Source organism: Uranotaenia lowii, chromosome 1, assembly GCF_029784155.1.
Source record: "Uranotaenia lowii strain MFRU-FL chromosome 1, ASM2978415v1, whole genome shotgun sequence".
Taxonomy (NCBI): domain Eukaryota; kingdom Metazoa; phylum Arthropoda; class Insecta; order Diptera; family Culicidae; genus Uranotaenia; species Uranotaenia lowii.
This window is the reverse complement of record NC_073691.1, coordinates 163,811,171-163,832,392: the sequence shown is the minus strand read 5'-3', so window position 1 is coordinate 163,832,392 and position 21,222 is coordinate 163,811,171. Positions and strand designations below refer to the sequence as shown.

Genomic DNA, 21,222 nt, shown 5'->3' with positions numbered 1-21,222 from the left:
CGTACTGAAGCACAGTATATGGCTTTCAATGCATAAACGTCATCAAAATCCTTGGTGTTCCGACGTAGGAATCCGAGAGCAGCAAATCCTTTTGCAGAAGTAAGCGCGACGTGTTCTGCAAATGTGAGCCTGTTATCGATCTTTACTCCTAGGTCGAGAATAGACTGCACATTCTCCAGCCTAATTCCGGTTAGTTGATAGTCAAAATGAATCGTTCTTCTTGCACGAGAAAAGTTTATAATCTTACACTTTTTTACGTTTGCTAACATTCCGTTTAAGCGGCACCACTCATCTAGTCTAGCGATGTCAGCTTGCAGGGCCAGACAGTCAACAGTGTTATGGATCTTTCGGAAAATCTTCAGATCATCGGCATAGAGGAGTGTATCGGACTGAAGTGTTGAGCACAAGTCATTCACGAAGATTATAAACAGCAAGGGTCCGAGATGGCTCCCTTGAGGAACTCCAGACGGTGTGGCAAACATTCGTGAGCGCGTGTTTCGTATCCTGGTGAAAGCCTGACGGTCGGTTAGATATGAGGCAATCCACTCGAGTGCCCAAGCCGGGAAACCTAGTCGATTCAGCTTTGCAACCAATATTTTGTGCGGCACACGGTCGAAGGCTTTGGCAAAGTCGATATAAACTGAATCCACCTGACAACCTTTCTCCATACTTTTATTCAGTGAACTTACGTAGCACATCAAATTAGTAACTGTTGACCTTTTCTTGGCGAATCCATGTTGATATTCCGAGATCAAAGGTTTAACAGCGGCATACACTCGCTCGTGCATCAGTATTTCGAAGATCTTCGATATTGCATTTAAGATCGATATTGGCCGGTAGTTTTCCACGCTATGAGCATTTCCAGACTTGTGTATCGGAGAAATAGCCGCAACTTTCCATGCATTGGGAAACGATCTTTCAGTTACCGATCGGTTAAGGATACTGCAGATCGGAGCGGATAAAGATGCAGCGCAATGTTTCAGTAGAGCGGGAGGTATTTTGTCTGGACCAGGACCCTTGGAAGCATCAACTGTGGACAACTTTTCATAAATATCCTGTTCGGTGAAGCACGGTGAAGGCAAATTTACATTGTAAGATTGCAACGATGCGAGATAGTTGCAGTCTGTATCAATACCAGCAGAACAATACACGTTTTGAAAAAAGTCCGCGAACAAATTTACCGATTCAGCTTGATTGCAAGCAGTGACACCATTGAAGCTAACATCTACGGGTACGTGGGCGTTTCGTTTTCTGGCTTTAAAATACTCCCAAAATGAAGATGGATCTCGTTTGAAATTTTCTTCGAGTTGAGAGATATATTGTCGGTAGAGAAGGTCGTTTAGATGTTTGAATTCATTTTCTAAGTACCTCAAGTGACATCTTAGAGCTTCTGTGCGATTCCTGTTGAAACTTTTGCGAACTTTACGTAGCTGGTTTCGCAGTCGTCGTAAATCGGGGTTCCACCATGCGTTCTTTGTTGTTTTGCAACGATGTGTACGTTTTAATGGTACATTTTGTCTTAAAACGGAATATAGTTTCACATAAAAAGAATCAAGAGCGGATTCCACGTTTTCAGCAGCCTGCAAAGATTCCCAATCTGTCGAATCTAACGCAGCAGCAACTGAATTATAATCGCATCTACGAAAATCAAAGTCAAGCTCTCCAACGGGTTCTTCGTGGGGACTATCTTCTTGGTTGATATCGAGGCATAGAATGTATGCCTTATGATGACGGTCCGTAGGCAGAATTGGGACAGCTGGCTCGAAAACGTCCAGATTACGGGAATTATTTGAAAACGCGAGGTCTAAAAAGCGTAGACTGTTGTTCGGTATGCTGAGGACCTGGTACAGGCCGGTTGAAAGTAACCTTTCGACAAGAACGATTTCTGTTTCTGATGAGGGGTTCGTCGGTAGGAAACTATCTGTGTCATGGTCATGCGTCCAATGAAGATGTGGCAGATTATAATCACCCACAACGATGACGGTGTCTCTGACAGATGCCAAACCCATTATTTGTTGAACTGCAGCAAAATGGGTTTCGTAATTGCGAAGACAGCTGTTAGGTCGCAGATAAATGCAGCAAAGGAACAGAGAACACGATTCAAAGTTGATTTTTACAACGGTTTGTTCCAGATGTTCACAGTCTTCGATGAAGACAGGAGTTGCACTTAGTTCATTCTTTACGGCTATCAGGACACCCCCTCCACGTTGAGCTGTGCTTGTGTCAGAATTTCGGTCACAACGATAAATCGAGTAATTTGACGACAGTTCGCTGCTACATATTCGATCGTTCAACCAGGTTTCTGTTATTAGAATACAGTCATGGTCGCTTGCAGAGAGTGCATTACAAAAGGCGGTTGTCTTGGTGCGCATACCACCAGCGTTCTGGTAGTACAAAGAAAACCTCCGATTCGGAGAAACGGCATTTTGGATCGAGCAATTAATGGGATGAGGTGTTATTGGTTCGGAGTAATGTATGGAGTCGTTTGAGCTGTAGTGTTCAACGGCAAAGACGGGTGCTTCGGAGCCCAAAAAACCTCACTAGATACATTACCGGTGAATTCTCTAAAACGAATTCCAACAGGCCAGGTCTCGGTGGCCAGAGCTTTGCTTCTCAAATCAGTATTCATGTCGACTCTAAACGACACAAATGAGAGGGTACTGATATCTCGACCCCTAGGCACTAGTTTTTTAATTTTCACATTATTATCACCAAGATGGCTACGGACCATTTCTAAAACTCTTTCATCAGAAACGCTGGGATGAACTCCTGCTAGGTAAAGTGAAAATGATGGCACTATGGGCTCAGAACTTTGTGTGGAAATATCAGTAAACTCAGAGTTTGTGCCTTGAGCACATATGCGAGGTGGAGGTGGGCGACGCGGGGTTGAACTACGGTCATCATCGAATCTTCTGCGCTTGGTACTAATCACGGGGACATTCAGCTGATTGGAACGAGGAGTAGCCTTAGGTGTCGGGAAATCCTTCAAACCAGAACGAATCTCACTGCGAACCAGTTGTAGAATGCTGTCATGTATTTCATTTTTCAATGACGATTTCAATGAATCAATTAAATCGTCATTGACCGATGCAGCTGAAATCATGGCATTCTTAAATCGAGCATTCGACAGGAGCTTTTTGCAACAGGTGCAGATCCAGATTAAGTGGCCTGTCTTGGACTTCGCAGCAACAAGAATTTGGGACAAACCAGAACATTTCAAACAAACCTTTGTAGAGCAGAAACCTTCGCAAAGGATAAAATCACCTTCAAAAGTTTCAGCACATTTTTCGCACACATAAGGCATAATGAAAAGTTGGTCGAGAATGCCTTGGACAATGAAAAGCAGATGGTGCTGATGGCAGACAAAGCGTGGCTTAAAATCGGTTTGTTTAGTTATCTGAAATGCAGGTGGCGCTGTTGTGTACTGCGTTCAAACCGGCTCTCAGTTGAAATGTCAAAACTCGGTTCTCAGTCTCTTAGTCTTACGTATTGACGTTACCTTGCAGGTCCGCTTGGATGGAACGAGATGGAGGATTGTTGTTGTCTGCCGAGCTATCGCAGATTCACTCTGGAGTAAGCAGGAAGGCTAATGCAGATGTTTACACCGGGAATCTTGGATATCCGCAAATAAAAACAGCAGAGGCAAAAGGTGTACTTTATTGGGCCAAATATAGTACAGATTCTTTGAGGTTCTATATACTATTCAAACGGATACAGCGGGTGATCCAGAGCGGCAGTAGTCTCGATTCAGCAGATGGTATGAGGAAGACGGTAAGTAAATGGTGAGCAGTATGCGCAGTTCGACAGCGGAAGGTGGAAGGGGCGAGGTGGGAGCGATTATGGAGGACGAGTGCTCAGTCAACCACTCTCTAGCCACTAGAAATTAACTGATTTTCCTACCTTTCCGTGCGAATTTGAGCTGGAGTTTATGCGTGCGGGTAATTGTGGTGCTTGTTTGCCAGTCCGTACGGGAATCGATGCGGCAGGAACGGAATTTCAGCCAGAAATTAATGAAGTATTCGGAGCAGTAAAAACAAAGCGATCAATTGTACCAGGGTTGCCAGACGATATGTCTTAATTGTATGTAATATGTCTAAATTGTATTGGTCCTATTATAGCGAAAACTATAAGGTAATGTAAAATTTTCAACGTTTTTTAAAATGTAGCTTCTGCTAAGTGGTAATTCAGACAGCTCACATAGTGGGGCGTGGTTTGAGAAATCAGAGTCAATAAGTTAAACTCACTTTTTTTTACTGTCCATGCCAAAGTTAAAAGGGAAATTACTTTCACTGTGAAGAATAAAGGGTGTCCACGATGAAATTGCAACACACAAAATTTATTCGCAAAATTCGAGTTTTCATCCGATTGCCACCAAATTTTCAGGGATTGAAAAATAACTATTAAACTTCATTTTAAAATTTACTCGTATTTTATGTACAGTCCATACGCAAATGCCCACACCTTGGCCTTAATCCCGGCCATAAAATTCTGCACAACCTGTTAATAAACCGTTTTTTGCATGTAAACCCATACTTTCTTCAGTTTCTCAACTGTCTCCACTGCCTTAGGTCGTTTAAGAAGGTGCTGCTTTATAATCACCCAGTTCAACAAGGTCAAAACTAAGGCTGGGCTTCGAACGTTCAAGGTACAAAAGGCCCCTGATCGCGATGAGAAGCAGAACAAATACACGTTTGTATGGGAAATTCAAAACCTGTGAAATGTTATGCGCTGCAGGCTGAAATTGATCCTAGGCTTATACAAGATCTCATGCCAAATTTTGGCCAGATCGGATCACGGGAAGGGGTCGCTCAACGAGCCTGAAGTTTGTATGGAATTTTGAGACATTTTGTTTGGGAGAAACATGAAAAACCAGTTTTTTATCAATAACTTTGGTTCCCGTCGGCCGATTTCTTTCGAAAATGATTTTTCTTAAAGCCTAATTTATGAAAAATATTTCATCCGAAGACTGCATATCAATAAGAGTTATGATAAAAAAGTTATAAGGCTTCGAAAATGAGCTATCTTTTTAAAGAATGGTATTCATTACTGTTATTGAGTCGAAGCGGTCGAACATATTGACGCCCATTTTCGAAGCCTAATAACTTTTTTTTATCTTAACTCGTATCGAAATACTGTCTTCGGATGAAATATTTGCATAGTTTAGGCTTTAAAGAAAACTGTTTTTGAAAAAAATCGGCCTACGGGAACCAAAGTGATTGATGAAAAACTGGTTTTTCATGTTTCTCTCGAACAAAATGTCTCAAAATCTATTCATAAAAACTTCAAGCTCGTTGAGCTACCCCTTCCCGTGATCCGATCTGGCACTCTAGTTTACATGCAAAAAACGGTTGATTCACAGGTTGTGCAGAATTTTATGGCCGGGATTAAGGCCAAGGTGCGAGCATTTGCATATGGACTGTAAATAAAATACGAGTAAATTTTAAAATAAAGTTTAATAGTCATTTTTCAATCCCTGAAAATTTTGTGGCAATCGGATGAAAACTCGAATTTTGCGAATCAATTTTGTGTGTTGCAAGTTCATTGTGGACACCCTTTATGAACCATACTACCTCTTTTTCCTAAAATCATTAAAAATCAATGGAAAACCTGGGAAATTTTTAAAGGGTCCAAAAATAGCAGACTTTTTACTTTGATGTTCCATTTTTTGAGGGACACAATTGAAAACCAATATTGAACATTTCTAACATTTTTTTTTGTCAGCTTTACGCAAATAAACACCGAGTATGTAAACACTAATAAGTTCCAGATATTGTTTTGCTGATAGAGCTAACGGAGAGTGAAGGTGTTTGAGATATTCATAACAGAAATTTAAGTGTTTTTAATCGTTAAAAATCTTTAATACTTTTTTGATAATATTTGATTGATGATTACATTTTCACTGAATTTGTTAGTTAATTTTCAAAAAATCATACTTTAATCATACTTATAAAAGGAACCAGTTCAGTACCAAAATAGGAACAGTAGGTTCAAAGATGGAAATTTCGATCATCCATATCTTTGCAAATCCTTCAATAACGACGAAACCTTTGTTGAAAATTTTCAGAGATACTTGCAAATTAGATCATGAACTATGAATAAATTTCCTGAAAAATATTAACCTAAAGCCCATTAACGAGAAAAACATGATTTAAAAAAAAAACACCGCTTAGAGGGTCCAAAGTAGGGCAACTAACCATATCTCTCTTGTTTTTCATTCGCTTTTTACAAAATTGATAGTTTTGCAGACAATATTCAGCTACAACGCCTCAGTTTTTTCGTTATTCAAAGTCTAAAAAAAAAAAATCCGTAAAAAACATGTTTCGAAAAAAAGACTGTTGATCAGCTAGGGCTCAACAAAATTTCACTAATATCCAAGAAAACTGAAGTTCGTAGCTATGTGTTGCACGTTGCCAAAATGTAAAAAAATGGTGTAAAAGCCAAAACCGAAGAACCGTCAAAATTTTTTAGTCGCACAAGATAAATTTTGAAAAGAGGATTGGAAAGTTGATGTAATTTAGGACATTTTCGCATGTTCAGATTTTTAAAATACAAAGCACAGAATTTTTGACGAATTTTTAAAAGTAGCCGTTTTTCGTACTTTTTGTCAACATGCATTTTCTCAGATTTAACTTTGCAATGGATTTTAAGTATATTATATAACTCATGATTTCCGAAATAAATTTATATTCACCAGAGTGCCAACTTCATACCAAGCGCCGATGTGGTCTAGTGGATAGACTGGCGCGAGTCTGGTTTTAGTATGCCAGGCGTACTGGGTTCGATTCCCGGTATCGGCAAGAAAACTTTTGGGTTCGAATCCCATGAGTTGCCGACAAGTAAGATGTGTTTCCTCATATAACTGACTATATAATAAGAATGTTCAATCAGTTGCCAGCTGGCCAGGTATATACACGGATGCCGGAATACCTGTAAGTAAACTAGCCCACCTGATTGACTCGTTCTTCCAAAATAAACATACATCAACACAATACACTCACTCCATAACAGTTCACACGAAGCCATGGGGTCCGGGTATGATGAACGCGGTGCATTGGAGATTTGTCGAACTTAATAATCTAAAAGAATGCATGTGAGCACATACTTAGGCAGAAACTGCGGTGAATCCGTGCACCCATGGTGGATAACCAACATACATACATACATACCAGAGTGCCAACTTCATACCGATTCTAGTGGTGTAAATATATTAGCGATGCGATACTTAACCAAAATATTGGAAATAGCTTATATTATCTTCAGTTTTCTTGGACACAAAGTAATTTTTTTTCCAAAGCAAGTTTTTTTCGGATTTTTTTTCTTATACTTCGAATAACGGAAAAGTCAGAGATACACTGATTACTGTCTAAGAAATATATTAGAATAACATCACGAGGTTTCCAAAGCTATAAATTATAAATATCGGTAAAGAAACAAGAGAGATATAGCTGTTTTAAGCGAGGAGTTTCAAATTGACACGCGAGGTCTGATAAGGGAGTTTTTATTCCAGTGATTTCAGGGTGCGTCCATAAAAAAGTAAAGATGTCAAGAATTTTTCGGAGGTCTCCAAACAATTTTTTTATTTGGAGGCACCCGAATAAAGTTACAAGCCCAAAAACTTTCTAGAGTGTCGGTTTAAACTTGTTTCTAAATTTTCTTTAAAACAGCTTTAGTTAAGCTTTTTTTTTTAAATTTGTTGGCACGTTTCTCGTCCAGTTTATAAGTTGAATCATCGGACCTTGATTTAAATCATTAAGTACAAATATAATGATTTACTTCAGCACTTTTGTCACAAACACCAAAAACAGAAAACACCTTAAAAGCCGCACAAGAAACCATCATCATGAAACCATAATAATGATGATATTTTCGCGCATCTTTGTTATCCCTGTTCGCGGTTCCTCGCTGCCACCGTTCTAATGAGTTGAGGTTCCTCAGCCCTTTACAAAAACGGGATGAGCGAAAAATCGAGGGAGAAAAAGGATGGGTGGAAGCAGCATAACCCTTTGGCGAAATTTGGTTCGAGGACTCAAGGTGGTGTGCATTTCTTAGGTGAAAACGGAACAAACTAAGGCTCTAATTAATAATAACCCCGTGTGCAGGGTGCTTTTTTTTATTTATCTTTTCCCAAACGAAGATGATGCATGGCATCAACATATGTGCAACACATGTCCTGTTTTGTTGTGAGTCCGCTTGCTGGTTTCTTCTTCCCCATTTTTTCGATGGAAGATGTCTTGTTAGAACAATTTGGTGGTCGTTCACATCAAACATATTTCGTTGTACCGCAACACGCAGCTCGCTCTTTGTGTGACGGTTTGCTAAATATGGTTTTATCCTTTTTTCATCTCTTTTGGCTTTCCAGGAAAATACCTCTCAGGAGGTGGTTGAACCGTGCAAATACCAGCTCAAAGAAATTCCGGATCTGCGCAGCCGTTACCTGATGGATATAGAGGAAGAAAAGCTGGCTAAGATCCAGGAAGAGGAAGACAAAATTGAAGCCGCCCGAGTTCAGCAACTGCTCGATATCGAACGACTGCCGGAGGATAAAAAACTTGGGCACCGGATCCATGCTTGGGTTGTGATCATCGAAAACGCTCCTTGGTGTTACAAGGCCGGGTTTCTGGAGACAACCATAGACCAGACCACTGGCGAAAAAGTTCTCAAACCACCCAGAGCTTTCTTCGTGGAACCGGCAACCGGATTCCGGTACGAGGTAGACTCTCCCTGTTATCTGGGAATCGAAAGTGTCTGGAACCAGCACAATTACTACGTCAACAAGCAGGAACCGATCTCCGATATCAAAAACCTACGCTGGGACTTCCGGGATGCCAGAGACTGGGAACATTTCATTCCTGGCGAACCGTTCGAATTGCGGGAAGAAACTATGCCCGATGATCAAGAGCCTTTGGTCACCGAGGAAGAGCTGGAAAAAGAGAAACACCTGGACCTTCCGACGTCCTGGGTTGGTCCACTGTCCATATCCATGTCCGATTATGAGGAACGCTTCCCGGGCGGATCCAAAGTCATGTATTTCAAACGCACCATCTACGAGCGGTTTGCTCCCTACAGTAACATGGTTGGGCTGATAACTCGTCTAACAGCTTTCGAGACCCTCGAGTACGAACGGCCTCTAATACGCTGGGAATGGTACGCTAATCGGGAAGACCTCCTAAAACTGATCGTTCACGACTATCGTTCCCAGGAAGTGGAGGAGGTCTTTGCCAAAGGACGGGCCGATTCGTTGCAGTCCTTGAAGCGTAGCGCCAATGGGGAAAAGGGTTGCAGGTTGTTATTCTTCCATCAGTACCGGTTCGATGCCCTCAAGGAGCTTATTTATCACCCAAGCTACGTTATTGAACATTATGATAAACGCGATGACTTGTGAGTGCTATTGATTTTACGGGTAAACTTTATAACTAATCTATTTATTTTTTGAAGATTGTATTACCGAGAGTTCAAAAACATTCCTAAAGTATTGGAAACATCGGAAGATGCTAAACTGACGGTAAGTTTTCCTTATATTTATCTTTGTTAACTCCCTTCAGTGATCCTTTAAGCGAGCCATATATTACACCACATTTGAACAAATGCGATGAAATTCGATAAATTCTGTCTCTGTGAATACGATTTGCATCGTGTGTGTCGGTTTGAGTTGGTTTAAGTTAAATCGGTCGGGATCAAAATTTCTTGTCTAGACTACCCTTTGTGCCATGGTGTATGAGTATGATGCTGCTGATTGTACAAATTTCAGCCCTATTCAGCCCAAGCTGGGGTGGAGGTGTTTTTTTTGTTTTAGTTGCTGTTTGGTTGTAACTTGAAGTCAGTTTTGCTGCAAACACTCTACGAAGCACGAACAAACAGTGTTTTCTACTTGTTTGCTGTACATTGCGGTTCCCATGTTGTCTTTCATGCTTGCGATCTATGATGACATATTATATCCATGAAAAGTCGTACAGTAATTGTGAGAACGTCGTATAATGGAATTTAAACAATCTATTCGTACTTGTCATTCAAACACTGACAACATCTATGTATTGCAGATTGTCGAATCGTTTAACAGTACAGTAAAAACAAATATAAATGAAACAATATTCACCACACTTTTTTTTTTTTCATATAATGAGAAGGCGACACCATCAGCATCCTCTGGCGGACAAAATGGAAGCTCTAATTCGAGAAATTCGTCTAACTTGTGAATAGCGTGTATTCCAACTCGACTTGATCAGGGATGCCAGTTATAATAAATGAAATTGTTTGTTTCTATTCTTGCACCATAAAAAATATAGTGAATCAACAAACATACAAAAGGGGGTTTAAGCAAATGTTTCCATTCCATACTTGTAAGTATTTCTGAACAAAATATGGAACAGAGTAATAACTTTCAATTATATTCTTTATATGATTGTTTTGAAAGATACATAGATTTGGATGCGCACAAAGTGTTTGAAGATTTTAAATTCAATCATTCAGAATAGAAAAAACTGTTTAACTGTTTATGAAAATTTGGCTAACTAATAGTTAAGGAAAAAATATTTATTTTCTCTTCACTAGATGACGGGTGTCACTTTTCAATTTGGCAAAAAATGGGTTTTTAAACGATTCGTATTAAAAAATGATATTTTCATTGTCTCATGCTAGATATTTCTTGTTAATATTTGAACATTTTGAAACAAATTGGTTTATCATCATCAAACTATAAAGTTTGTTAGATCATTTATCAATTCCCGATCTTAGGTCAAAGGATATTAACAAGCATATCGAACTTTTATCCAGCAATAACATGACCTTAATCTCCTTTAAATGTTTATAACTAATGAATTGATTAAAAAAATCAATGCTAACAAATCGTTTCCGAAATGCCAGTGCTCCAAAAAAACAAAAGGCTAACAACTAATATCCATGTATTTTGATAATGGACTTGGAATTATGTGATCTTCTGAAAAACATGTAGAAGTGAAGGCTGGTGTCCGAATTTTGAATTAATTTCTTAAATGAGTGGAATTTTTTTTATGTGTTCCTAAACTAAACAAAAAAGTGATGAAAAATGTTCGGACGGCATCCCTGATCATCATTTTGACAGCTCCAGATTAACATATTGAAAGGGCCCAAATTGATTTTTTTAATTGAGACATATGTGTGCAACAGAATTGTTTTTTCTTCCAAATTTAAACCAATTGTACTGAAATAAATTTAAAAAAACTTTTCCCCATCATTTATTTGTGCACGTGTACGCAAAAAAAAATCCAAACAAATAAAAAATCAATGCTGAAAAAGTTTCACAGAAACGATTATCAAGAAGAAAACAAAATTTAAGCACATTTTTTTTAAATTAACACGAAAATTGTCTGCACATTAGGCATCATGTAATTTGTTTTTACCAAGAAGGAAAAATTCTGTTCCCGCCATGGAATGTGACGAAATTAAATAAAAATTCATCTCAGGTTCTGAATGGCATGTATATGTATTGGTTTTGAAATGAAACAATTTTATTGTTCTATTGTTTATTCAGATGATTTGGTAGTGTCTTCGAATTCCAACTCAAATAATAATCCAAAACACAATAAAACTATTTAAATATAACTAGGAAAAATTAATAATAGGGGAGAGTGGGGTATCGTGGGCCATGGGGAAACGTGGGCCACTTTTAATATCTCAGATGTGTGTTGAGATAAAAATCTCAAACCAACTGTCATCGTCGTCGCTTTGCGTGAGCATATATTCCTATATGTTGTTGACTGAAATACGCATCATATGCTTCTTTTATTTATCAATCTAAAAAAAGTTAGGAAAATTTACTAGCATAATTAAAAAAAAAACCCGCTAATTTCATCGATGGGGAACCTAAAGTGCATAACAAAAATATGCTCATACGCTTATGATCTTAGTTTTGTCATGATCTTTCACGTGGAAAAGGAATTTTTGATGAAACATCAATAAGTCACACAAACGCAACCAATTTGCAAATCATAGCTTGTGGGGAATCGTGGGCCACACATCTTGAATCACCTATATTTTTATGTTTTTATACACATTCAGAACTTAAAATACGTTTTACCTATCTGTAAAGTTTTCTTATGCCAAATGAAGAGTTATGAAAAATATTTTGTCCATCCTATATAAGAAATTTTGCCAAAACGTTCGCGAGCCAGATTTTGGAATCTATGTGATCATACACAACTCTCTTTTTTATTTCATCATCTGAATTTGCTTTAAAATAACGAAATGAATTAGAAAATTACAGTTTTGGGTCAACTCATAAACTTTGCATGCTACTTGGTCAATTTGAATTGGTGGCCCACGATTCCCCACCATTTTTCAAAATCCAAAAAATTGTGCTTTTTTTTAACAATCAGAATTTGGGGAAAATAACTTATTAAAAAAAAACCTTATGATACCTTGAAAATGTAGAAAACCATACCATCCCAAGCAACATTATAAAATCTTTCAGGTTTTATAAAAAAGTGCGAAGGTTTTTTAAAAGCATTGAGGAAGCCTTACTTGCTGTGAAGCGTAATTTGCGAAGATCATTATATAAATGTTCTTCAGGATAGCTTCAAGATCATTACCCAACCATCTCATAAAACTCAAGTGAAATTCAGGATGATTTTTTTTTCAGTCATTTATATTCCGGCTTGAAAGACAGCTACACAGCATTTACAAACCCGGTTTATAAAACCGGAATTTATTCGCTTGGAAAAGTCAAAAAGGTCCTATATAACGCCTAGCATTCTGGAAGAATGTTTTTATAAACATCTTATAAGAAAACAGAGCTATTCAGTCGAATAAGAGCCTTGAAAACATCAATGCAGAATAATGTAAACAAAAAAGAAGGGAAAACATTTATCATTAATTATTTTTTTGATGCAGTAATTATTTGGAAGATTTTTCCCCTCAGGTGTGTGTACATAGAGGAATAAGAAGCGGATCAGGCAGAGTGCTATTTTGGCCAAAATTGTTAAGGAAAATTTCGAATCAAAACAAACTCTAACAACTTCCTATTAAACTTTGTCTAGTCGGTCGTGCGCCAAGGGCCGTCAATCTGGAGTCGTTAATCAGTCTGCTGTTAACCGCAATGGACGCAATGAAAAGGCTACAAATTATTGAACAAAAGCCCTCCCAAATGGTTCCCTGTGAAATTCCTTCTTAACTCTCATGAGATGATCTCTAAGTTGATGTTTTAGTTCGATTAATGATACGAAAATAATAATTACGAAATGTAGATTTTGTGTTTCATTTCTTTTTGTGTTTTATAAATACATAATTTACAATTCACTTCTTGGTATCAATCACTAACATAATCGTTTTTTCGACGCTGGTCCTGCGTCATAAAGGGCTTAATATTTTGACGATTGGCCGTCTGCAGCCAGCAATATTCTGACAGCTGCGGTTTTCGGAGAAAATATGTTTAACACTCAATTGCACTCAATGCTGAACGCCTCCACCAGCCTCCTTCCGTTGGGTTCCAGGAATAACCATCCGAAATTCGTTGCGCTCCATAGGATGATTTCTCCCAGGTTCGAAAATCAAAAAACCCTGAAAATAATATGGTTGGTGTTTCTGTTCTCCTAAGATTAACAATTTAGCATATTTACCTGTGAGTAGAGAGGATTGTCGATCCGTGTTTTTGATTTCTGATTCCAATCAGCAGCTGCAATAAAAATTTCCAACGGAGACGACATTTCAGGTAGAAAATTTATGTTTTGTTTTGGATGTGGCGCACTGACAGCTATACTGAAACAAATTATTTTGATGTTTTCAAGATAATTACTCTGAAAAAGGCCCGTGACAAGATTAATAGGTTGTATAGTTGGTTTATTCAAGTCTAATAGGTTGTTGGAGTAAATCGCCATTTTCTTATAAAATAATTTAAACTTAAAATATTTTTTTTCATTGATTATTACAATATAGAGCGATATTTACCATGAATAGCTATAAGAAATGTTGTTCGTGCCAATAAATGCATCAAATGGGTATATCGGGAAGTATAAAATGCACATTGAATTCGATCGGAATTTTCTGATTAATTAAATAATATTTATTGAGCTATGCTATTTCTTAATAATTTTGGGGGGCGTTTTTTATTTAGCACTTTTTTCGAAAACTGATCGATAAAACTAGAAGTGCATCAACTTTAACCATAGGGAAAATAGAAAAAATCGATTATGATATTTAATAGAATAATAATGAAAGTCATCCTTGAATGTTTGACTGAATAAAAACCTAAAAGTTTTGCTAGGTACTCAGTCAGATTATTTTAATTTAATGATGTGATTTCCAAAACCATCACGAATTTTTCGTTCAGTGCAAAAAGAAAAATTGTCTGAAACAAGCCTTGAGCAAAACACATATAAGTTTATATGGCTGTATAAGATACTTAGGATGGGCACTTCAGAACCTCCTGTAGGTGGGCCTTTTTACACTTATAGGTGTTATATAAATGTTTAAATGGGGTTTATATAACTAAACGTTGTTTTGAAACACAGTTTTGAAGTGCCCTTCCAGTTCCTTTTAAAACTCAAATTGTTACTTGGGCATTTTTTATTTTCATTTTTATCTTCTATAATAAAGAAGTTATGGAACAACGAAAAAAAAGTGGCCCATGATTCCCCACTCTCCCATACTCATTTTTGAATTTCCATTTTTTTATTACTTTATCCATATTTCATTATCGTCTCTTAGCTAAGCTTTTAAAATTTGTATTAAGATTTCGCTTATTTTGATTTGCCGTTTTGTATGAAATATTATAGGTAACGGATCGTTGTTAAAAACTCGAAATGAAGACAAAGATGAAAAAAAAAATTATGGAATTCGATTTGAGGAAACTAAAAGGCGCAAATGTTTGATTAAGAATATGTAGTTTGCTTGAGAAAATGCTTGACCTTAAAGTTTTTGAGTTTAATAACATCCCCTTTTCATTTTTTTCTTTTCTAAAAACTTTGCGCTAAATCGATAGTAATATTACAATCACGATGTTTAAGAGTATCAGCAGCGGTCAGGTGTTAAAGCTATAATAACACTCAATTTTGACACTTGCTCCTTGGTATTGAAAGGGCAAGCCAAAAGCCATATTTGAATACCGACCAGCTCCTGATTTGACAGGTGCTAAAGTGTTTACAAAATAAAATAGCAACAAAAAACAACAACACCTATCGGAGCGTCGCCAGTGGTAAAAATGAAAACCAGTTTAGCACTTACCGGTGCGCAAATGAGCTGCTAAAGCTAAAAAAGGACCTAGAATGTGTCCCTGATTAACACCTGGGATAGCACTTACCGCTGCCGATGCATTAATGGTTTGGATAACGTTTTAAGAATTTTAAGAATATGCGCTGTTAATAATTTTTATTTATTCAAAAAGTACTAATTTTACTTGCGCCTTTTCTATATGCTACGCCACACTTTATGGGATTGTCAATTAAAAAATCAGAACACCTGGCATCTCTGATCAAAGCTCCGAAAAAATTCACAGTGCAATACTTCCATTTCTGACGCCAGATAGCGCTATTCGTGTCTCCCGATTTCTTGTTAAGTGGTGAATATCGGTTCAAGTATATCTAGTAAATAGCTAGCTTAGATCGCACAGCGCTGAATACTATTATTGATTGTAATAGAATAGTCTATGAAATAGGTTAAAGTTGTATATCATAAAACGGCATCTACACACTTAATCTTTTCTCCTGGCTCGCAAACGTTTTGGTAAAATATCTTATATAAAATGGACAAAATATTTTTCATAATTCTTCATTTGGCATAAGAAAACTTTACAGATAGGAAAAACGTATTTTAAGTTCTGAATGTTTATAAAAACATAAAAATATAGGTGATTCAAGAAGTGTGGCCCACGATTCCCCACAAGCTATGATTTGCAAATTGGTTGCGTTTGTGTGACTTATTCATGTTTCATCAAACATTCCTTTTCCACGTGAAAGATCATGATAAAACTAAGTTCATAAGCGTATGAGCATATTTTTATTATGCACTTTAGGTTCCCCATCGATGAAATTAGCGGGTGCTTTTTTAATTATGTAAGTAAATTTTTCTAACTTTTTTTAGCTTGATAAATAAAATAAGCAAATGGTGTGTATTTCAGTCAACAACATATAGGAATATATGCTCACGCAAAGCGACGACGATGACAGTTGGTTTGAGATTTTTATCTCAACACACATCTGAGATATTAAAAGTGGCCCACGTTTCCCCATGGCCCACGATACCCCACTCTCCCCTACATAATTTTAAATATACAGAATTTAAATAATAGATTCATGAATGAGGGCTCTAAAAATTGGCTCATAAAAGTCTGATCTGGAATAAGATTCGGAAATCGTATTTGTTTTACATTTCAGAAATCGTAAAGAAATTTGGATACAGATTCAAAGCACAATTTTTAATTCAGGTTCAGAATTCAGATTATGAATGTAGATTTAAATTCATAAAAATTTTTAACTTGTAAAATAATTTAATAATCAACATAAATTGATGAGGAATTCAAGACATCGTGACCTTAACTCATTACGGATCAAATACGAGTCATCTGGTTTTTTCGCTTGCCAACAGTGTGGTACACTTCGAAGTTTGTAAAACTCGAATGGACTGAATTTGAGTGTCAAACATTTTTCGACAAAATTGAATACAACATTTGCCGTAACTTGAAATTCTAAAATTTGTAAAATTTAGTATAGGGGTTTTTGAGATATAGAATGCCATATTTCGGTGTGTCTTGTCATAGAATTCTTCACGGTCCTCAATGTTTTAAGATTGCTTGTGAATTAAATTTCCAGATTTCAATTTTTAAAACAAACACACGTCGATTGAAAATAACAAATAGAAGGTATAATTTGAGTTCTTCGTTTTATCCAAAAAACCCTAATTTTATTTCAAAAAATCATCCACAGGATTTTCATTATGAAATTGATTTTTTTATGAATACCTAATACTTGCAGCGAAAGAATAAACTTCACCTAAAAAATCTGCACAAAATACTTTATTTTCCCAGTGTTTTGTTTAACATTACAAATACATTAAGGACACCAAAATTCGGCAGTTTATGTTTCAGAAATCAATAAACAAAATTCTGCTATTTTATTATAGACATTTGAGTAACAGGATTTATTCTGTTAAATTTTGTAGAATAAGGTTTCATTATTAGATTCATAGCGTTTGAATAATGCTTTTTAATGGAGCATACTAGCGGCTAGCGAAAAATCGAAATATCTCGTATTTGGTCCAAAATGTGTAAATATTGCAGTTTTTGAAGCAAAATTTCATACTAAAATCATAAATTTGGTTGAAGTTTGCATAAAAAAAATTATCCGAAAATCTGATAATTTTTATGTCTAGCTTCTTTTTTTTGAAAATTTGAGTTATTTTCATCAAAGGTTAAAATCTTTGAATTTGCAAAATAGTTTGGAATATTGAGCTTGTTCGATTTGAGTATCGAATAAATTTTATTCAAGAAAAGAAAGACTCTCTGAAAAAAAGCTTATTTTATACCCAAATCAACTAAGTTTGATCTACCTGACTCTTAAACAAATTCAAAGGTATTAACCATCGATGGAAGTGAATATAGCTCACCTTTTAGGTTTAGGACCAATTTTCAAAACTTACGATTTAATACGAAAACTTTAAATGTCGAAGTATCTAAAAATGAATAATCATATAGTAACAAACATATTTTTTTTTATTTTTTTTTCGTATTCGTGAATTGCTGGGCAAAAAAGTCATAGGTAAAAATCAATCACCAATCCCCCCCCCCCCCCCCCCCCCCTCCTGAGTCGGTTCTTCCTACGGCCCTGCCTGGCCCAACTAAACTTGTAAAAGTAAATTACCTTTATAAAGTATTATTTGAATTCGCAAAAAAAACTTCAAATCTGAATATGAAACAAAAAAGCAGGAATTCTTTTTCATGCATTTTAATCAATTTTAAAAAAATGAAAATTCAAATTTCTTCCAGATTTTCAAACCGTGTTTCATTTTTTATTTCAAAACATGATTTGAACTCAAAATGAAGAACCCTTAATTGGATACAGAATCCGAGAAGAAAATAGAAATACAATTTGTAATTTAGTAATATGGAACCAGAACCTTTTGAGATGAATTTGATCTTATATGAAATTTAATATTCAGAATTGAATTTTCATCAACAAGTGAGAAAGTTTTGAAAAAACTGTAGCAGAATTCGGAACCTGGGATTATTTTCGAGGTTTTGGCTTAATTTTTTTTTAAAGATAGTTAATTTTGAAAAACCGTAAACCGTAAACCGTGTCATAATCATCAAGAATAAGGATTTACAAATTTTGAATGACGAGTAGAAAGCTTCAGTTGTTTTTACTGAACCCTCATGGGGAGGAGCGGTAAAAACCCCCAAACCCCCCTTCTCCCTGTTCCTACGGTCATACTTTATATTACAACAATGTTATCATAGCAAAATAAAGTATGTGAATTGGGGCACTTGAAAAAACCTAAAAAAAATGGTATTATTTTTTGTGTTGCAATCACCAATCACCACTAAGAAGTGATTTTTGTTATTTCTTTTGTTGACCTACTGATTATTTCATAAACTCGCATCTCAGGTATGCCGTTCTCGGTATCGCACAAACTTCCCTATAACGGAAGCTTTTATATCAGAAACTTTCAACTACACCGCATTATAGCAACAAACTTACTCGAAATAGTTCGAAAGCTTTACCGATTACACCGAACCCTCTCATTTTTTCGTTTCTTTATCTCTCTCCCCTTTTCTCCCGAAAGCACATCACCGAAAAGTTCCACCGAAACGCGGCAAAGCGGGCCGTCAAGGATATAGCGACACGCACCTGTTCGTTGCAGCGCAACCGAATCTTCCTGAAGTTCCACTACGGGGACGACTGTATCACCGCTTCGACCCGGGAATTCATCAAGCCACCGAAATCGGAAATGGGCGAAGAGGTTCCGTATGATCCCGACTGTACCACCGGTTTCACAGTAAGTTACATCAAATGGCAGGAAAGGTTATTGGCTAATTTAAAAAGATATTCAGCCGACTTTTTTTTTTATCGATGCGACGACTTTTGTGCTGGGCTGACGTCATTTGCATTGGTTTCTGTTCAACTGTCATTTGAGCACTGTAAGTAATGATCTATTTCGTGTTTACGGAGGGCCAACAAAAGGAGCTTAGAAATGGCCAATATAAGGCACGGTGACTAGGAATTTTCAGTAATTCCAAATTGTATTGAGTAAACATATTTTAATTTCAGGGCTTCATATGTTTTCATGAAGTTTTAAATCGTTTTGAGAATTTTTGTAATTTGTTTTTCAATTGTTATTGTTAAAACTTTGATTTTATTTTTTGTACTTTCAAACGCATGTTCCCATTGCTATTGTCTTGCGTTTTATAATAATTTCAAGCTGAGCTTCATTTAATAATGTTCATTTCATAAATTCAAACGGCAAGTTTATTGCCAACGACTGGATCGATTTTTTAACCAGTTTTATCTTGATGATGTGTTGTTTTTGTTGGTCTAAGAAAAATTTACTCTAAAATCGAAAAATTTTGAGTTTTGTATTAAATTGTAGAGGAAACTTAAAAAAAGAGACCGCTACTTTCAGCCTTGTTTTTCAATGCTACTAAAACTCATCGTTAAAAGTTGATAAAAAATATGTTTTTCAACTTTTCGATCATGTTATAAGATTAAAATTTTCCACCGTTCGAAGCTTTATAGCAAATTAAATATGTAGAGCAAAATCAGCGAAAAATGAAAACTGATGTGAATGAAAAATCATTGTATTTCTAAAAGTTTGCAGAATAAGCCAATATTTCAGCTTGTGAAGTATTTTTTTACGGAACGAAAATGTTAAATTTGCTGTCAGTTTTCTTAAATCTTAATAAGTAATTTTTAATTCTAAACTTGAATCATAGAAAATCAGGAAATAATTTTTTAAAAACCAACATTTGACCGAATGAAATGGAAAACTATCAAACGGCTGGAAAATCACTTTAAAATTCATAAAACCATTATTTTTTTCACACAAATTCAGCCAAAAATTCAAATAAGCTTGAAGTATTTATTTTTTGTTTATTGTTTTTACCAATTCTTAAGCCTAATTTTTTTTTGGCTGATATGAGAAGCGACTCAAATTTTCCTGGAAAAAGTTGTTATCATTCGAAAATAAAAAATCAGAATAAATCCAAGAAAATGGTTTTAAATTGCAGGTTTTGCTAACTAGTGTTTTAAATATCTTCATGGAACGTTTTTGCCATGGTTCTGAGAACAAACAAAGTCCTTTTGGCATTCGAAAAATGTGTAGTGCCTATATCAAACTGTGCCAAAATCAAACGATTTTTTATCGTTAAGTTTTTTTTAACTTGTTACAATAATAAACCTTTTATTAACGTAATTTGTGATCAATTTCATACAGTTTTTAGTCATTTTTTCGTTATTTTTCATCATGCTTAGAGAAATTGAATAGTTTCCAAATTTATTGTCAATGTAGGATGTTTTTTTTGTCATATTCATAGTTTTGGTCTTTTTCCATTTTTTTAATTTTTTTTGTCAATTTAAGTCTTTTTATGGTACAGATGGTTTTCGAGAATTGCACGGTATTAGAGGGATAGTAGTCCTTGAAAAATTGCAAAAAATGCTCTGAGAAGCAAGGTTGCCGTAAAAAAATCTGTGATATTTAATAAAAAAAACTGACTTGCTGTGATGTAACTCAGAAATTTTGTAATGGTTTTTTATTATGGGAATACCATTAATTTAAAAAAAAAATCCTGAAAATTGGGTTTTTTTACAATTTACTTAAGAAAAGTCAACTGAAATTAGCTATCTTATCATGATTTTTCAAAACAAAGTAAAAAATCCTAAATGAATGTTTTCAAAAATTATAATTATTGAAAAATGTACTACATTTAAAAAAATCTGTGAATATTTCCAAAATACAGTGTTCTGTGACACAGAATCTGTGATGAAAGTATACCCAAAATTCTGTGAATTTCTAGATTTTTTTGTGATTTTGGCAACCTTGCCATGAGACTTGAGTCGTGTGACCTGAGACATAAAACCTAAGAACCTGAGATATGAGCCATGAGACCTGAGATTTTAGACTTAAGACCTGAGAACTGAAACCTGAGACCTGAGAACTGAGACTTGAAATCTAAGAACTGAGACCTGAAACCTTAGACCTGAGGCCTGAGACCTGAGACCTGAGACCGGAGGCCATCAGACCAGAGACCAGAGAATTGAGACCAGT

The 21,222-nt window shown here is 36.0% G+C and overlaps 1 protein-coding gene across 1 annotated transcript in view; it reads left to right on the top strand.

Moving 5' to 3' along the window:
- LOC129755273 (coiled-coil domain-containing protein lobo) overlaps positions 1-21,222 on the top strand; it is a 272,349-nt gene that overhangs the window by 236,969 nt on the left and 14,158 nt on the right. The window contains exons 3-5 of the mRNA XM_055752072.1: positions 8,360-9,378; positions 9,436-9,502; positions 18,745-18,957. Coding sequence (XP_055608047.1) covers positions 8,360-9,378; positions 9,436-9,502; positions 18,745-18,957 — 1,299 coding nt within the window. The remainder of the gene's footprint in view (positions 1-8,359; positions 9,379-9,435; positions 9,503-18,744; positions 18,958-21,222) is intronic.